Here is a 15,984-nt window from a genome sequence, read left to right on the forward strand (position 1 = left end):
TGAGAGGACTTCCTATTTGATCAGCCAGTGTTCATTCACCTGTAGGTGGCATATAACCCACATTCATTATTATGGCCTGCTCTGTGTACCATGAAGTATGATAAAGAAAAGTGTAGCGTGCATTTGTATTCAATACTTTGTAGAACCACCTTTCGCTGCAATTACAGCTGTAGTCTTTTTGGGGATGTCTCTACCAGCTTTGCACATCTAGAGAGTGACATTTTTGCCCATTCTTCTTTGCAGAATAGCTCAAGCTCTGTCAGATTGGATGGAGAGCATTTGTGAACTGCAATTTTCAAGTCTTGCCTCAGATTCTCAATTGGATTTAGGTCTGGACTGTGACTGGGCCATTCTAACACATGAATATGCTTTGATCCAAACCATTCCCTTGTAGCTCTGGCTGTATGTTTAGGGTCGTTGTCCTGCTGGAAGGTGAACCTCCGCCCAGTCTCAAGTTTTTTGCAGACTCTAACAGGTTTTCTTCTAAGATTGCCCTGTATTTGGCTCCATCCATCTTCCCATCAACTCTGACCAGCTTCCCTGTCCCTGCTGAAGAAAAGCATCTCCACAATATGATGCTGCCACCACGTTTCACGGTGGGGATGGTGTGTTCATGGTGATGTGCAGTGTTAGTTTTCCGCCACACATAGCGTTTCGCTTTTAGGCCAAAACATTCAAGTTTGGTCTCATCTGACCAGAGCACCTTCTTCCACATGTTTGCTGTGTCCCCCACATGACTTCAAGCAAACTGTAAACAGGACTTCTTATGGCTATCAACAATGGCTTTCTTCTTGCCACTCTTCCATAAAGGCCAGGTTTGTGGAGTGCACGACTAATAGTTGTCCTGTGGACAGATTCTCCCACCTGAGCTATGGATCTCCGAAGCTCATCCAGAGTTGCCATGGGCCTCTTGGCTGCTTCTCTGATTAATGCTCTCCTTGCCCGGCCTGTCAGTTTAGGTGGATGATCATGTCTTGGTAGGTTTGCAGTTGTGCCATACTCTCTTCATTTTCGGATGATGGATTGAACAGTGCTCCATGAGATGTTTAAACCTTGGAATATTTTTTATAACCTAACCCTGCTTTAAATTTCTCCACAACTTCATCCCTGACCTATCTAATGTGTTCCTTGGCCTTCATGATGCTGTTTCTTCACTGATATTCTCTAACAAACCTCTAAGGGCTTCACAGAACAGCTGTATTTATATTGAGATTAAATTAAACACAGGCGGACTTAGGTGACTTCTGAAGGCAATTGGGTCCACTAGATTATAGTTAGAGGTATCAGAGTAAAGGGGGCTGTAAACAAAATGCACACCACACTTTTCATATAGTTGTAAAAAATGTTGAAAACCATTGATCATTTTCCTTCCACTTCACAATGATGTGCCACTTTGTGTTGGTCTATCATATAAAATCACAATAAACTACATTTACGTTTTTGGTTCTAATATGACAAAATGTGGAAAATTTCAATTGGTATGAATACTTTTTCAAGGCACTATATACCTATAGGAAAGCCTATAATAAAGCTTACCTGTAGGTATAAGGAATATCTCCTAAATGTGCATTGTTTAGGAGATATTCAGTGTCTCTGCAGCCGATGACGTCACCGGTGCATGCACTTTGAAGGAACGGCATACCCATGCCATTCCTTCAGAACCCTGTGCCACGGCCACGACTCCCACTCATGATGTCATTTCGGCTTGGCCAATCAAGCGGCCAGAGCCCACAAACCCAGAAGGAAGACCGGGTGAAGATGGAAGCCCTGTCAGCGGGACAGTGTGCTGCTGGAGTGCTTTGTTCTAAGGTAAGTCTCTCATAATGTGCTAATATAGATGCATACTAGAACATTATGAATTACTTTGCATGGAAAAGATGTTTTTTCCTTTAGGGCAAGTTTACTACCACTTTAAAATATCCCTAAATCCCCTGTTGTTGTCGAGCATTACTGCATCCCACTGAGAATGATGGGCCGCCATCGCACCAAAACATGCCACAGAATTGGTAACACAAAGCATGATGGTGCATAGTAGAGTAGCACACTGCAACACTAGCCTTAGTCCATTGGGATACCAGTCAGGCTAGCTTCACATCTATGCAGATTGCATTTGATGTATTTTCTGGGGGGGGGGGGGGGGGTTTCTACACTCATTTTTTATGCTTTTATTTATGCATTTTGTGCTTCGATTCAATCCATCCATGGGCAAGCTGGTTGTATTGAAGTCAATCTTTCAACCAGCACAGTACAACCAGCCTGGTGGATTTTTTTACATGCAACTACCTGCTGGAGGCTAAAGCTGCCAGCAGTGATCATTGTTACATTTTCACTGAACGCCTATTTTAAAAGAGATTGTACTATCAGATTGTGTTGTGTATGGCCACCCTATGTGCTATGGAACTGCAGAACAGAAAAACTGTCCTCTAAGATGAGGCTGTACTGTTCAGCAGAGCAGTATACATCTCAGGTCTGGGTGGACAAAGATACAAATCCTTTGGCAGCTTCTATATATGTTTGTGATGGGTGTACGTAGCTGTGTGCTGTCGGATCGGCCATCACCATCCTGGTCTCCGCTCCTATATGGTCACTGACCCACAAGAAGCCACCTGTTATGCACAGGCTTGTTCCTGCTCAGTGAAGGAGGATGAAGATGATGGGATGAGGCAGAGGATGGGGATGAGAAGGATGATGATGGAATGAGGAAGAAGAGGAGGCGGGAGATGATGAGGAGAATGATGAGGGGATGATGGGGAAGGATGATGATGGGAATTAGGAAGACAATAATGAGGAGGAGGATGGGGATGAGGACAGGGCCTGCACCTCTCATAACAAGCCAGCAATGGCAGCTCTCACTACTACCAGGCCATGGGCTCTTCAACCTACAGAGGACACACAGCCCTGATGATCCAGAGAAGAGTCTCCCTCTGTAGGGTGCAGGAGAGGCCCTGTCTGCACAAAGGGCCCCTAATATACCAATGGGGGCCCCTGTTTATGTGGGGGACCCCAGTGATGTCATGGACACTTCATCAGCCAGCCGATCACTCACCAGCTGCTTCCCTTATTGGCTCGGATGTGTTTCCTGGCCACGCCAACCATGAACAAAGCTTACAGGGTCCCCCCAGGATCACAGCCGAGTCGGGGCAGCGGACTGAGCCACCATGTCGCTTCCGGAGCAGCGTCGAAGACCCGGAGCAGAGGCGAGCGGAAGTCGGAACGTACCATTTCAACTGATAAAGAAACGAAGAGCTTAAATCTAGCAATAAAAACACCAGAATACAGAAATCAAGTTATAGTTGTTTTTTTATTTTTTAATCTAATGTGTTTTTACTGATTTAGGGAGAAAATGAACAAGATTTTTGCTATGCACCCCCGCGATGAGTGGTACAGTTCCGTCTCCATGGAGACGCGTCTTGGATTCTGCGATCCGGAGCAGGGGAGCGGAAGCTGGAATGCACCATTCTGATCAAATAGAATCAAAAGTAACCTGAGCCGTATAGTATACCCCTTACCTTTTTAACATATGTAATTTAAATTATAATGAACTAAAGTGTAATTATTTTTAAAGAAATAAGTCACATTTGTACAAGATAGGCACATGTTTATATTATTCCCCCTAGTCCAGAGTGGTACATTCGGTCTCCCAGGAGACGCGTCCAGAAGACGCGGACATGGCCACCCTGGAGAGGCTCCGGAGAGAAATGTCCGGTCTGATACCAGAGTATTTCCAGCGGTGCAGGTAACCCAGCAGAGCTCCCAGAGTTCCCGGTACTAGCGGGGGGAGCGGGAGGAAGAAAACTTCTATCGGAGTTATTACAGTGCAAACTCTGTAAAGTGCCAGAACTCCCATAATGCACTGCGGGCCCAATAAAGTCCAGAGGGAGCAACTGAATAAACTAAGTACAGCCAAAGACACATTTTTTCCCATTCTGGATATTAAGGATTATAACCGCTGTCATTTTTTTAATCTGTGTTCCTTTGGGGAAATTTCACTTCCTGTCCCATGGCCAAAACAGGAAGTTGGAGGAAATCCCTCCAAAGTGAGGTTGTCACCAGAAATAGTGTCCCTATTGGAAGATTTTCCCCCTATTCCTGTTCTGGTGACAACTCAAAATTTGAGATTTTCTTTAACTTTCATTGCTATTGGTAAATAGGACATATAGAGAAGGTGAATCTCCCTAACAGGGGTACAAACTGCAATAAATAATGACATGGGTTCTAAACTATGTCTACTCTATCCAAAACTAAAAGAAAAGTTTTGCCTTTACTTAGGGTTGCACCAATACCAATTTTTTACCAGCGAGTACAAGTACCGATACCTTTGTGGTGCGATTTGAGCCCACACAAAATGAATGGACCAGGAGCAGACTGACAACTCATGGGGCCCCTGGGCAATAGGGGATCATGGGGCCCCCGTGTCCTTGCCCAAACTCAAAAAAGCCTATGAAAAAGGTACCAAGGGCATCTCATGGGGCCCCCTACTGACCCCGGGCCCTCGGGCAGTGCCCGAGTTTTCAAATGGTCAGTCCGCCCCTGGAATGGACTCAAATCGCACTGCAGAGAATGCACTGCTCCTGTGTGAATCCAGTATCCACTTGCCCTCCGGGAGATTTACCCCAATTCATGACCAGGCCATTTTTTGTGATAAGCCACAGCGTTACTTTAACTGACAATTGCGCGATCATGCAACGCTGTACATAATATGTATGCCATTTTCTTCCCCCCAAATAAATCTTTCTTTTGGTGGTATCTGATCACCTCTGCATCAGATCATCAGAAACTAATACTAGTAATGGCGTCAATCAGCAGTGCCTTGAAAAAGTATTCATACCCCTTGACATTTTCCACATTTTGTCATGTTACAACCAAAAACGTAAATGTAATTTATTGGGGTTTTATGTGATAGACCAACACAAAGTTGCACATAATTGTAAATTGGAAGGAAAATGAGAAATGGTTTTCAAAATTTTTTACAAATAAATATCTGAAAAGTGTGGTGTGCATTTGTATTCAGCCCTCTTTACTTTGATACCCCTAACTAAAATCTAGTGGAACCAATTGCATTCAGAAGTCACCTAATTAGTAGATTAGAGTCCACCTGTGTGTAATTCAATCTCAATATAAAAATAGCTGTTCTGTGAAGCCCTCAGAGGTTTGTTAGAGAACATTAGTGAACAAACAGCATCATGAAGACCAAGGAACACGCCAGACAGGTCAGGTATAAAGTTGTGGAGAAGTTTAAAGCAGGGTTAGGTTATATAAAAATATCCCAAGGTTTGAACATTTCACGGAGCACTGTTCAATCCATCACCTGAAAATGGGAAGAGTATGGCACAACTGCAAACCTACCAAGACATGGCCATCCACCTAAACTGACAGGCCGGGCAAGGAGAGCATTAATCAGAGAAGCAGCCAAGAGGCCCATGGCAACTATGGAGGAGCTGCAAAGATCCACAGCTCAGGAGGGAGAATCTGTCCACAGGACAACTATTAGCCGTGCACTCCACAAATCTTTATGGAAGAGTGGCAAGAAGAAAGCCATTGTTGAAAGAAGCCATAAGAAGTCCCGTTTGCGAGAAGCCATGTGGGGGACACAGCAAACATGTGGAAGAAGGTGCTCTGGTCAGATGAGACCAAAACGGAACTTTTTGGCCTTAAAGCATAACGCTATGTGTGGCGGAAAACTAACACTGCACATCACCCTGAACACACCATCCCCACCGTGAAACATAGTGGTGGCAACATCATGTTGTGGGGATGCTCTTCTTCAGCAGGGACAGGGAAGCTGGTCAGAGTTGATGGAAAGATGGATGGAGCCAAATACAGTACAATCTTAGAAGAAAACCTGTTTGAGTCTGCAAAAGACCTGAGACTGCGGCGGACGTTCACCTTCCAGCAGGACAACAATCCTAAACATACAGCCAGAGCTACAATGGAATGGTTTAGATCAAAGTATATTCATGTGTTAGAATGGCCCAGTCACAGTCCAGACCTAAATCTAATTGAGAATCTGTGGCAAGACTTGGAATATGCTGTTCACAGATGCTCCCCATCCAGTCTGACAGAACTTGAGCTATTTTGCAAAGAAGAATGGGCATAAATGTCACTCTCTAGATGTGCAAAGCTGGTAGAGACATCCCCAAAAAGACTTGCAGCTGGAATTGCAGTGAAAGGTGGTTCTACAAAGTATTGACTTCGGGGGGCTGAATACAAATGCACGTCACACTTTTCAGATAATTATTTGTAAAAGATTTTGAAAACCATTTTCCTTCCACTTCACAATTATGTGCCACTTTGTGTTGGTCTATCAGATAAAATCCCAATAAAATACATTTATGTTTTTGGTTGTAACATGAAAATATGTCGAAAATTTCAAGGGGTATGAATACTTTTTCAAGGCACTGTATAGCGGGACTGCGATGGGCATTCTGACACTAACTGACATTCGGTGGGAACTGACTAACTGCCACTGACATCTCTAGTGATACTAATACAGTGATCAGTGCTAATAAAAAGCACTGACACTTTCTTAATGGCACTGAGCGGGAAGGGGTTAACATCTGGGGTGATCAAAGGGTTAATTGTGTGCTGTAGCTTTGGGCTTACTGTGTTGTGTTTTACTAGGGGACATGTTGTTGTCTATCTCTCTGCTTTGCAGGGAGCGCCATGCAGCAATGGGCAGTTTATTAAAAAACGTTATAACTCACTTGTTAAAAGTACATATCTTGCGTGTCAAATCCAAATCTGCATGGTCATAGCGACCCTGTCCCACGGGACCCACCAATGATATTAAACCACGGGTGCTGGCTGTGCTCACAGGGCTGGAGGAGATATATAGACTGTCTGCCTCTAAGCTGATATCACTTCCACCCTACACCCATGTGTGTGCTCCAAGCTGGTTTACAGGGGTCCTGGAACTCCTTATATCTCCTCCTCCTCCTTCCTACTCATGCAAATACCTGGTATCGGTGCAACCCTACCTTCAGTTATACTTTCACCAATTGTCTACCAGGGCAAGTTTTTTAATTTTTTGCTAGAAATTACTGTAAACCTCCCAAAAAGTATATATTTTTTGAAAGCAGAGACCCCAGAGTATAAAAAGGTGGTATCAATTCTTTATGTCATACAATATTTGTGCAGGTATTTATTGCATTTTCAGGAAAAATACACTAAAATGAATTATAGTGCAAACAAACACAATGCTATGTCCAATTAATTTTTTGGTAAAATTAAAAAGATAGGGTTGTATTGAGTAAATAGATACCAAACAAGTCCTAAAATTTACGTATATCAATGTAATAAAGAACAGTGCAGCGCTCAAGAATTAATAAATGGATGAAGACAAAATATATATATACATATAAAAAGGTCTATGCAATATCCGCGGTATTGTCTGATAAGGTGAATATACTTCCGGAGTATGTACTGCCTCGAAAATAACAGCAATGCGCACTCACCAGAAACGCATGGATTATGCACATGTAGAAATAATCATCCCAGGTATCCCATCCATCGAAGACCGAGTGGTGGGCGTCCTATTCACGGTGGGTCATCAGAAACACCACGACAAATCCAGAGGTCCCCTTAAGGCTAGTCACACTGATAGTGTTGATCCCTCTTCTGGCTGGTGAGGGATCAACTGGAAGTCCTAAAATTGTGCACAATGGTACCCAAAATCCTCTATAGGTGATGCTTTAAAAGGGTGTCAGCTTACCATTAACCAGTTCCGTGCCGCCCTATAGCCAACATACTGCTACAGGGAGGCATGGGTGCGCAAAACTACATATATATATGTGATTTTGCAGTACCCGGCAGGGGGTGCGCGCGCCCTACCTGCGACCGCCATTCATGGCCTCGGCTGTCAATCACCGGGTCCCGGCCAGTGATTACTCGCCAGCACCCGATGATTCCAAAGTATCTCCGACCGGGGGTGGGGAGACCTGTATGTAAACAATACAGATCTCTCCCGTCGGCTCCTGCACAGTGAAGTACACACACGCAGCCCCCATAGGGAACCAGAACACAGTTAACCCTTTATTACAGTGTCAGTGCTTTTTATTAGCACTGATCACTGTATTAGTGCACCCGGGGATGTCAGTGACACCAACTCAGTTCCCACAGTGTCAGCATGCCCGCTGCAGTCCCTCTATAAGTCTCTGATTGCCGCCATTACTAGTAAAAAATAAAAAAAATTCCAGTATGTATACCGCCATTTGTAAACGCTATAACTTTCACCAGTTAATTTACACATATTGGGATTTTTTTTTAACAAAGACATGTAGCAGAATACATTTTGGCCTAAATTTATGTCAAAACTTGATTTTTAACATATTTTTACTGGACATGTTTAACCCCTTCCCGCCCGGCCTATAGTAAAATGACGGCCAGGCAGGACTCTCGTCAATCCGGGAGGGCGTCCTATTACGTCCTTCTCTGATCTCGCCTTGCGTGTGTCCGCAGAGCCGTGCTGTGGCGAGATCTGTCACTGGCTGTATACTTTGGACACAGCCGAAGACAGATCTGTGTACAGGCCTCGTTGCCTGTATCATGTGACCTGCTGTGACCAATCATGCTTCCTTTCATGCCATGCATTGTATACAGTTGCAAGAAAAAGTATGTGAACCCCTTGGGATTCCGTGGAGTTTTGCATGAATTGGGCATAAAATGTGCTCTGAACGTCATCTAAGTCACAACAATAGAAGAACACAGTCTGCTGAACATAATACTACACAAACATTAGATGTTTCCACGGTATAATTGCACATAACATGTAAACATTCACAGTGCAGGGAGGAAAAAGTATGTGAACCTTTGGACTTAAAAACTGGTTGACCCTCCTTTGGCAGCAATAACCTCAACCAAACGTTTCCTGTAGTTGCAGATCAGACCTGCACAACGATCTGGAGTCATTTTGGACCACTCCTCTTCACAAAACTGTTTCAGTGTAGCAATATTCTTGGGATGTCTGGTGTGAATCGCTCTCTTAAGGTCATGCCACAGCATTTCAATGGGGTTGAGGTCAGGACTCTGACTGGGCCACTCCAGAAGGCGTATTCTGTGCTGTTGCAGCCATTGTTTTGTTGAATGACTTGTATGCTTTGGGTCATTGTCCTGTTGCATCACCCATCCTCTGTGGAGCTTCAGTTGGCAGACAGATGGTCGTACGTTTTCCTGCAAAATGTCTTGATAAACTCTGGAATTCATTTTCCCATCAATGACAACAATCCGTCCAGGCCCTGAGGCAGCAAAGCAGCCCCAAACAATGATGCTCCCTCCGCCATGTTTTACAGTGGGGATGAGGTTTTGATGTTGGTGTGCTGGGCCTTTTTTTCTCCACACATAGTGTTGTGTGTTCTTCCCAAACAACTCAATCTTGGTTTCATCTGTCCACAGTATATTTTGCCAGTAGTGCTGTGGAACATCCAGGTGCTCTTTTGCAAACTTCAAACGTGCTGCAATATTCTTTTTGGACAGCAATGGCTTCCTCCGTGGTGTCCTCCCATGTACTCCATTCTTGTTTAATGTTTTCCTTATTGTAGATGTGTCAACAAAAATGTTAGCATGTGCCAGAGATTTCTGTAGGTCTTTAGCTGACACTCTGGGATTCTTCTTTACCTCATACAGCATTCTGCGCTGTGCTCTTGCAGTCATTTTTACAGGATGACCACGTCTAGGGAGAGTAGCAATAGTGCTAAACTTTCTCCATTTGTAGACAGTCTGTCTTACCGTGGACACAGGAACATCAAGGCTTTTGGAGATACTTTTGTAACCCTTTCCAGCTTCATGCAAGTCAACAATTCTTGATCGTAGGTCTTCTGAGAGCTCTTTTCTGCGAGGCATGGTTCTCATCAGACAGTGCTTCTTGAAACCAGTAAACCCAAAACAGGTGTGTGTTTTTTAAGGGCAGGACAGCTGTCAGCAACACATCCAATAACATCACACTGATTGGAGTCAAGGTTGGCTCACTCCTCGCTCCAATTAGCTCTGGGAGAAGTCATTAAGCTAGGGTCTCACATACTTTTTCCTCCCTGCACTGTGAATGTTTACATGTTATGTGCAATTAAACCATGGCAACATCTAATGTTTGTGTAGTATTATGTTCAGCAGACTGAGTTCTTCTATTGTTGTGACTTAGATGACGTTCAGAGCACATTTTATGCCCAATTCATGCAAAACTCCACGTAATCCCAAGGGGTTCACATACTTTTTCTTGCAACTGTACAAGTGTGTCTAGCTGTGAATGGTCACAGTGATCACATGCACAGGCTGAGTCAATCACAGACCATCTGTGTCATGTGATTAGCCATAGCTAATCACAACAAAAAAACCTGAATGAATCAATTTAATTCAGTTAAATGCTTGCTTATAGCAAAGATATTCTTTGCTATAAGCAATCGAATTGTGTAAAAAAAAAAAAAATTCTGATCATTTCCCCAAAGTAGTACAATATTACTATGGTAACATTCTACAACTTTGGCTATAGTGTAATATGGAAAAAAATCTTAATAAAAGAGAACAAAAAGTAATAAAAAATAATAAAAAAATTGAAAAACAATTATCAATTTTTTTTTTCATACTGTCATCAGTCAGTGTCCCTGATCACCGACACACCTGTTATGATGACGCTGTACTGCACTGGTGACAGTATGTAAAAAAAAAATTCTGAAAATAATTTTTTTCATTTCTTCATTTTCCGAAGCATTATGACAAAAAAATTACAACTTCAGAAAACTTGCTATGCCTCTTAGGAAATACGTCAGACTGTCTACTTTGCAAAAAGGGGTCATTTGGGGGATATCTGTACTGTTCTGACATTTTTGGGCCTCAAGAAATTAGATCGGCTGTCAGTACTTCAGGATTGATCAATTTTCAGATATATACCATAGTTTGTGAACTCTATAACTTTCCTACAGACTAAATAATAAATACTGATTTGGGTTATTTTCACCAAAGAATTCAAATTTTCTAGGTTTTATTGTTAATTTAACAATAAATAAACACCCCAGTGGTGATTAAATACAACCAAAAGAAAGCTCTAGTTGTGTGAACAAAATGATAAAAATTTAGTTTGGGTACAGTGTTGCATGACTGCGCAATTGTCATTCAAAGTGTGAGAGCGCTGAAACCTGAAAATTGGCCTGGGCAGGTAGGAGGTAAAAGTGCCCGATATTGAAGTGGTTAATAGCAAAAAGTAAAAAATGTTGTTTTTTTCTCAAAATTGTCAGTCTTTTTTATTTATAGCACATCAAATAAACACACAGCCAATCAAATACCACCAAAAGAAAGCTCTATTTATAAGAAAAAAGGACATACATTTAATTTGGGTGCAACGTTGCATGACCACACAATTGTCAGTTAAAGTAACGCATCGCCATATCACAAAAAAGGGCCTGGTCAGGAAGGGGGTAAATCCTCTGGAGGGCAAGTGGTTAATGTAAACCCAACATTTCATATTCCTGATATATGCTTGCTATACCATGTAATTGTATGAAAAAGTATCCTGTTCTCTTTGTGTTGCTTCCTTTGTGTGAAATCCCTGGAATTCCTGTCAGTGCGATTTCAAATGTGACTTGATTCGCACAGAATCACTTGACAAGGGAAGTCACATTGTTTTCAATGGTGTCTGTTTATATCAATGCAACTTCACAAGGAGCAATTTTGGGAAACATTTCTGTACTACTTTGTTGCGATTACAGTGCAATTTTGGTCCCATATAGAATATACAGACCTTATGAAAGTTTCTTCAAAGTTGCATCCAAGTTGGTCTACAGAATCACACTGAAAGCCCTATGGTCTTCCTAATTGTATCTACGTTTTTATCTATTCAGCTAGCTTATGTAATGTATATATATTAGTGTAGCGCTGAAAAAAATGTATATGTGATGGTGCAATCCCAGCTGTTACCATGTGAAATACAATGTGACAATACTCAAACTACATGACAATATCACTAGGATATATATGATGTGCAAAAATGAAAGTCTTTGAATGTGAATCCCAATACCAAGAAAATGGATCAGAAGTACAAACATGAATCTTCAATTGGATGACCAGATGGTATCCGTGCAAACAGGTATCACTCCACTCCATGCCCAAATGAAGGCTTACCAGATATATTTGACCATCAAATTATAGACTGATCAAAATCAGCTACAAAATTATGAATATCAACCAGTCAGGCCTTCCCTATAGTATCCAATGTGGCTCAAAAAATGTTCACCCGCTCCGTGTTGACCATCAATGTAAAGGTTGTCAGACTTTAAAGGTGGCATGTCCATAAAACAAAAAGGCCTCTCATAATGTAAAATCATTTTAAAATGATTTATTAAACCATAAAAGTGCACTTACACACTCGAAGATCAATTACAGAGCTGTATATCAAAACAATCCTCGTGTTCCCACTTCCAAGATGGCCACGAGCATACATGTATACGTGGTGACGTACACCTAAGCTCCACCTGATGCGTTTCATCATAAGTGACATCATCAGGGGTCAAAGGCATACCTATGTCACCAAGCACTTAAATAGGGAAATTGTGAACAGAGGACCGGCATTGATCAGTAACACTCACTACATCACAACTGGTTGCTAAGGAACAACCTGATCGGCATTATAATATATAGATTTAATCCAAATGGCCCCATTGGGAATGCAAAATACAGAGGAATGGGATACAGTACAAACAGATTAATAGATGTAAGGGAGGGACCAGAGGGGGGAGGAGGGTTCAGTTCCAAAAGGAGAAGAATGTGAAGTTCAGTGGAATTTTTTAACTGTAGTGGGGTAACCCTCACATGTGAAGAGGAGGTTATCCTCAGTAAGGGACTGAAATATGCCCACCCCGAGGAATCTCAATAAATTTCAAATCCTGTATGTAATCCAAGAGAGATTACGTCTCAAATATTACATTCTAATTTATCCAATGTTTCATTATTCAATCCCCCTACTAATCTGTCCCCTTCATTATTAGTTTTTGAGGACTTAGTCTTGAAAGATCTTGATGCATTAAAAATGAAAAATGTCAAACCACAAAAGGACATCCAGTTAGAAATTGATCAACTATGTGCAAGGAAAAACATAGTTGTCCGCCCCTCTGACAAAGGGGGCCGTGTAGTCATCCTTGATAAGGATAACTATAATATGAAAATATCTAAACTTTTTTTCAGACACTAACACTTATTCAAAGATAGCACAATCCCATACTTAAATACAAGAAAGATCTAAAAAAGTTGCTAGATAGGGGCTTCAAGGATGGTATTCTAGATAAAAAAGAGAGGGCCTTTTTAGTACCTTTAGCACCAAGAGTACCTGTAATGTATAGTTTGCCCAAGATTCATAAATCTTTGATTAACCCTCCAGGTAGGCCCATCATCCGTGGGATAGATTTGATTACATCTCAAGCTGGAAAGTACATAGATTATTATTTACAACCACTGGTGCTTAGTACCCCATCATATTTAAAAGACACTAGGCATGTTATCAATGTGCTGGGTGAAATACATTGGAAGCGTGGTGTCATTGTATACGGCTATTTCTCACCAACATGGGTTGCAAGCAGTACACCATTTTTTACATAGGTATTCTCCCATTCCTGATACACAGAAGGAGTTCATTCTCCAATTGTTAGAATTTTCAATGAGCCACAACTATTTTTGGTTTGGGGGATCCTATTATTTACAGCAAAAGGGTGTAGCCACCTGACAGGTGAGCACAGACAACACACATGTGAAGAATCAAGAGCAGCAAGGAGATCCTGGGAGAGGTTCGCTGTGCATTATACGGAGGCCTGTGGAGCGCATACTACCCTGAGGGGAGCCTGTGAAGAATCTGCCCTTAATAGGATTGGTTTAATCCCCTGAGCGAGCTGACCCTGTGGGGTCGATGTAAGGCGGTGAGGGGGCATTTTGGCCACTTAAGGATTATCACGTTTGGTCACTTAGACAGTCACTTGCATGAGAGTTGAGTTGGAGCACCATCATTGGATATATATATATATAAAATATATTTTATATATATACACCGTTTTTGGACTTGTTTATGATGATACGTTTTAGGATGTATCTGTATTGATTTGTTTTTTGGTGTGTTAATCACTATTGCATTATATATATCACTTGCACTTGTCATATTCCCACAGAGGGAATTCACGTGTTGCACAATTGTTTGTATATCCCTTTTTGTGTATTTAGGGGGATTGAGTGTGTCATTATTTGTAAGCTCGAAAGAGTAGGGCCCTCTAACCCCTTTTAATTTTATACTTACGTTTTCCAGATGTCTTAGGGCTGGTCATGGGATATGCATCCATCTTTAGATCTTCTCCTATCCCATACCAAAAATGCAGAGAGAGGTGATGACGCAAGTGTGTTTTTTGGGGGGAACTGCATGAAATATGGTGTATATCCAATCAAACTTGGGTGTGTACTTTATTTTTTGCAATTTTATACTTACCATTTCCAGATGTCTTAGGGCCGGTCATGTGATGTGCATCCATCTTTAGATCTTCTCCTACCCCATCCCAAAAATGCAAAGAGAGGTTATGATGCAAGTGCCTTTCTCTGCACCAATACACAGTGAGTGTAGGGCGTCATAGTGACCCTTCAGGCAGGTTGATGATGCCATGCACTCACAGTATGTCCTCAGTCTTCTTAATTAAATGACAGAATACTGAGGACATGTTGTGGTGGAGAAGAGGTACTGTGGAGGACAGTGCTGGAAAGGAGAAGTATAGTAGTCATTTTTTAAACTTCCAGTAGGACTTTAAAGCTGAACTGTGGGATAAGCAAATGTTGTCTAAATAAAAAAGCCCTGTGTATCCTTACTTGGATCTTGGTGTGCTTTGTGTATTTTTTCCAGATCTGTGCAGCAATCAAGCCTTTTGCACATGAGCTTCCTGTAATAAAGACAGGTCACTGCTGCTTTCTCATCTGGTGCAGGGTGACTGGTCTTGTCTCTGCCCCCTCCTGTAGTTTCCTGCACACAGCCTGTTGTGGATGGGGCCAGCTGGGTCCCTCCCACAGCTCTGCTTTCTGCACAGGCTTTGTGCAGCACACTGATGATGTTACTGCTATTTTTACAAGGTAATAACAGAGTTTGCAAAGCCATTTGGTGCTCACAAAATGGATTTATATTGTGTGTGGCTATTGAGGAATATATTGATATGAAAGTTTTGTGGTTCTGTGCCTGGTATTTAGATTTAAAAAAATATTCCTGAGATGGGCTTTAAACTGATCACATTCACACACATATGACTTAAATATCTATCTATCTATCTATCTATCTATCTATCTATCTATCTATCTATCTATCTATCTATCTATAAAGCTCATACACACTGTAAAAATGACTATTGAGAACATTTGATTTTTACCATTACAGAGCTGCTGAAGAGAAAAGGCTTGCAGAGTACAATGCAGCAGTCATGATTCAGAGCTGGTTTAGAGGATGCAGGGTGAGAGCGTATCTCAGGTAAGTCTCTTCTTATTTGCGTTTGCTTGAACTTTTTCAGGGTATGCTTTTATTACTTTGAAAACCATGAAATATGTAGTGCTTACCCATGAAGCTGCCACTGTTTTATCAGGTCCCCTGTTCGCAGTGCCTGCAACTCTGTAAGAAGCACCACGCTTTCTGACACACCCAGGCTGAAAATTGGATATTTTTTTTGGGCGATAAACTGAAAAAAGGCAAAGGTTAACAGCAGTAACAATGAGCAAGAATGATTTAGAAATGGTACAAAACAGTACAGTAAAATTAGCGAACAATGTAACTGAAAGTTATGCACCCTAAATACCCCCCTATACAATAGAAATACAATGGGCGTTATGCACTAAAACTGGAGAGTGCAAAATCTGGTGTAACTCTGCATAGAAACCAATCAGCTTCCAGGTTTTATTGTTAAGCTTAATTGAACAAGCTGAAGTTAGAAGCTGATTGGTTACCATGCACAGCTGCACCTAATTATGAGTGCACCAGTTTTAGTAAATCTACCC

General features: G+C 41.8%; 2 protein-coding genes across 2 annotated transcripts in view; one reads left to right on the top strand and one right to left on the bottom strand.

Annotated features, from left to right (window-relative positions):
* The window catches only part of GPATCH2 (G-patch domain containing 2), a 209,734-nt gene extending 206,549 nt beyond the window's left edge, over positions 1 to 3,185 (bottom strand). Inside the window, exon 1 of the mRNA XM_089685011.1 lies at positions 3,047 to 3,185. Within this exon, the coding sequence (XP_089541137.1) occupies positions 3,047 to 3,096 (50 nt within the window). The 5' untranslated portion in view covers positions 3,097 to 3,185. The remainder of the gene's footprint in view (positions 1 to 3,046) is intronic.
* A 467-nt stretch (positions 3,186 to 3,652) lies between these two features.
* Positions 3,653 to 15,984, top strand: part of SPATA17 (spermatogenesis associated 17) — a 210,180-nt gene continuing 197,848 nt past the window's right edge. The window contains exons 1-2 of the mRNA XM_089685004.1: positions 3,653 to 3,736; positions 15,374 to 15,463. Of these exons, the coding sequence (XP_089541130.1) occupies positions 3,669 to 3,736; positions 15,374 to 15,463 (158 nt within the window). The 5' untranslated portion in view covers positions 3,653 to 3,668. The remainder of the gene's footprint in view (positions 3,737 to 15,373; positions 15,464 to 15,984) is intronic.

The sequence above is a fragment of the Staurois parvus genome, unplaced genomic scaffold (genome assembly GCF_062004578.1).
Source record: "Staurois parvus isolate SC_StPar_1 unplaced genomic scaffold, SC_StPar_1.0 ptg000362l, whole genome shotgun sequence".
NCBI lineage: Eukaryota > Metazoa > Chordata > Amphibia > Anura > Ranidae > Staurois > Staurois parvus.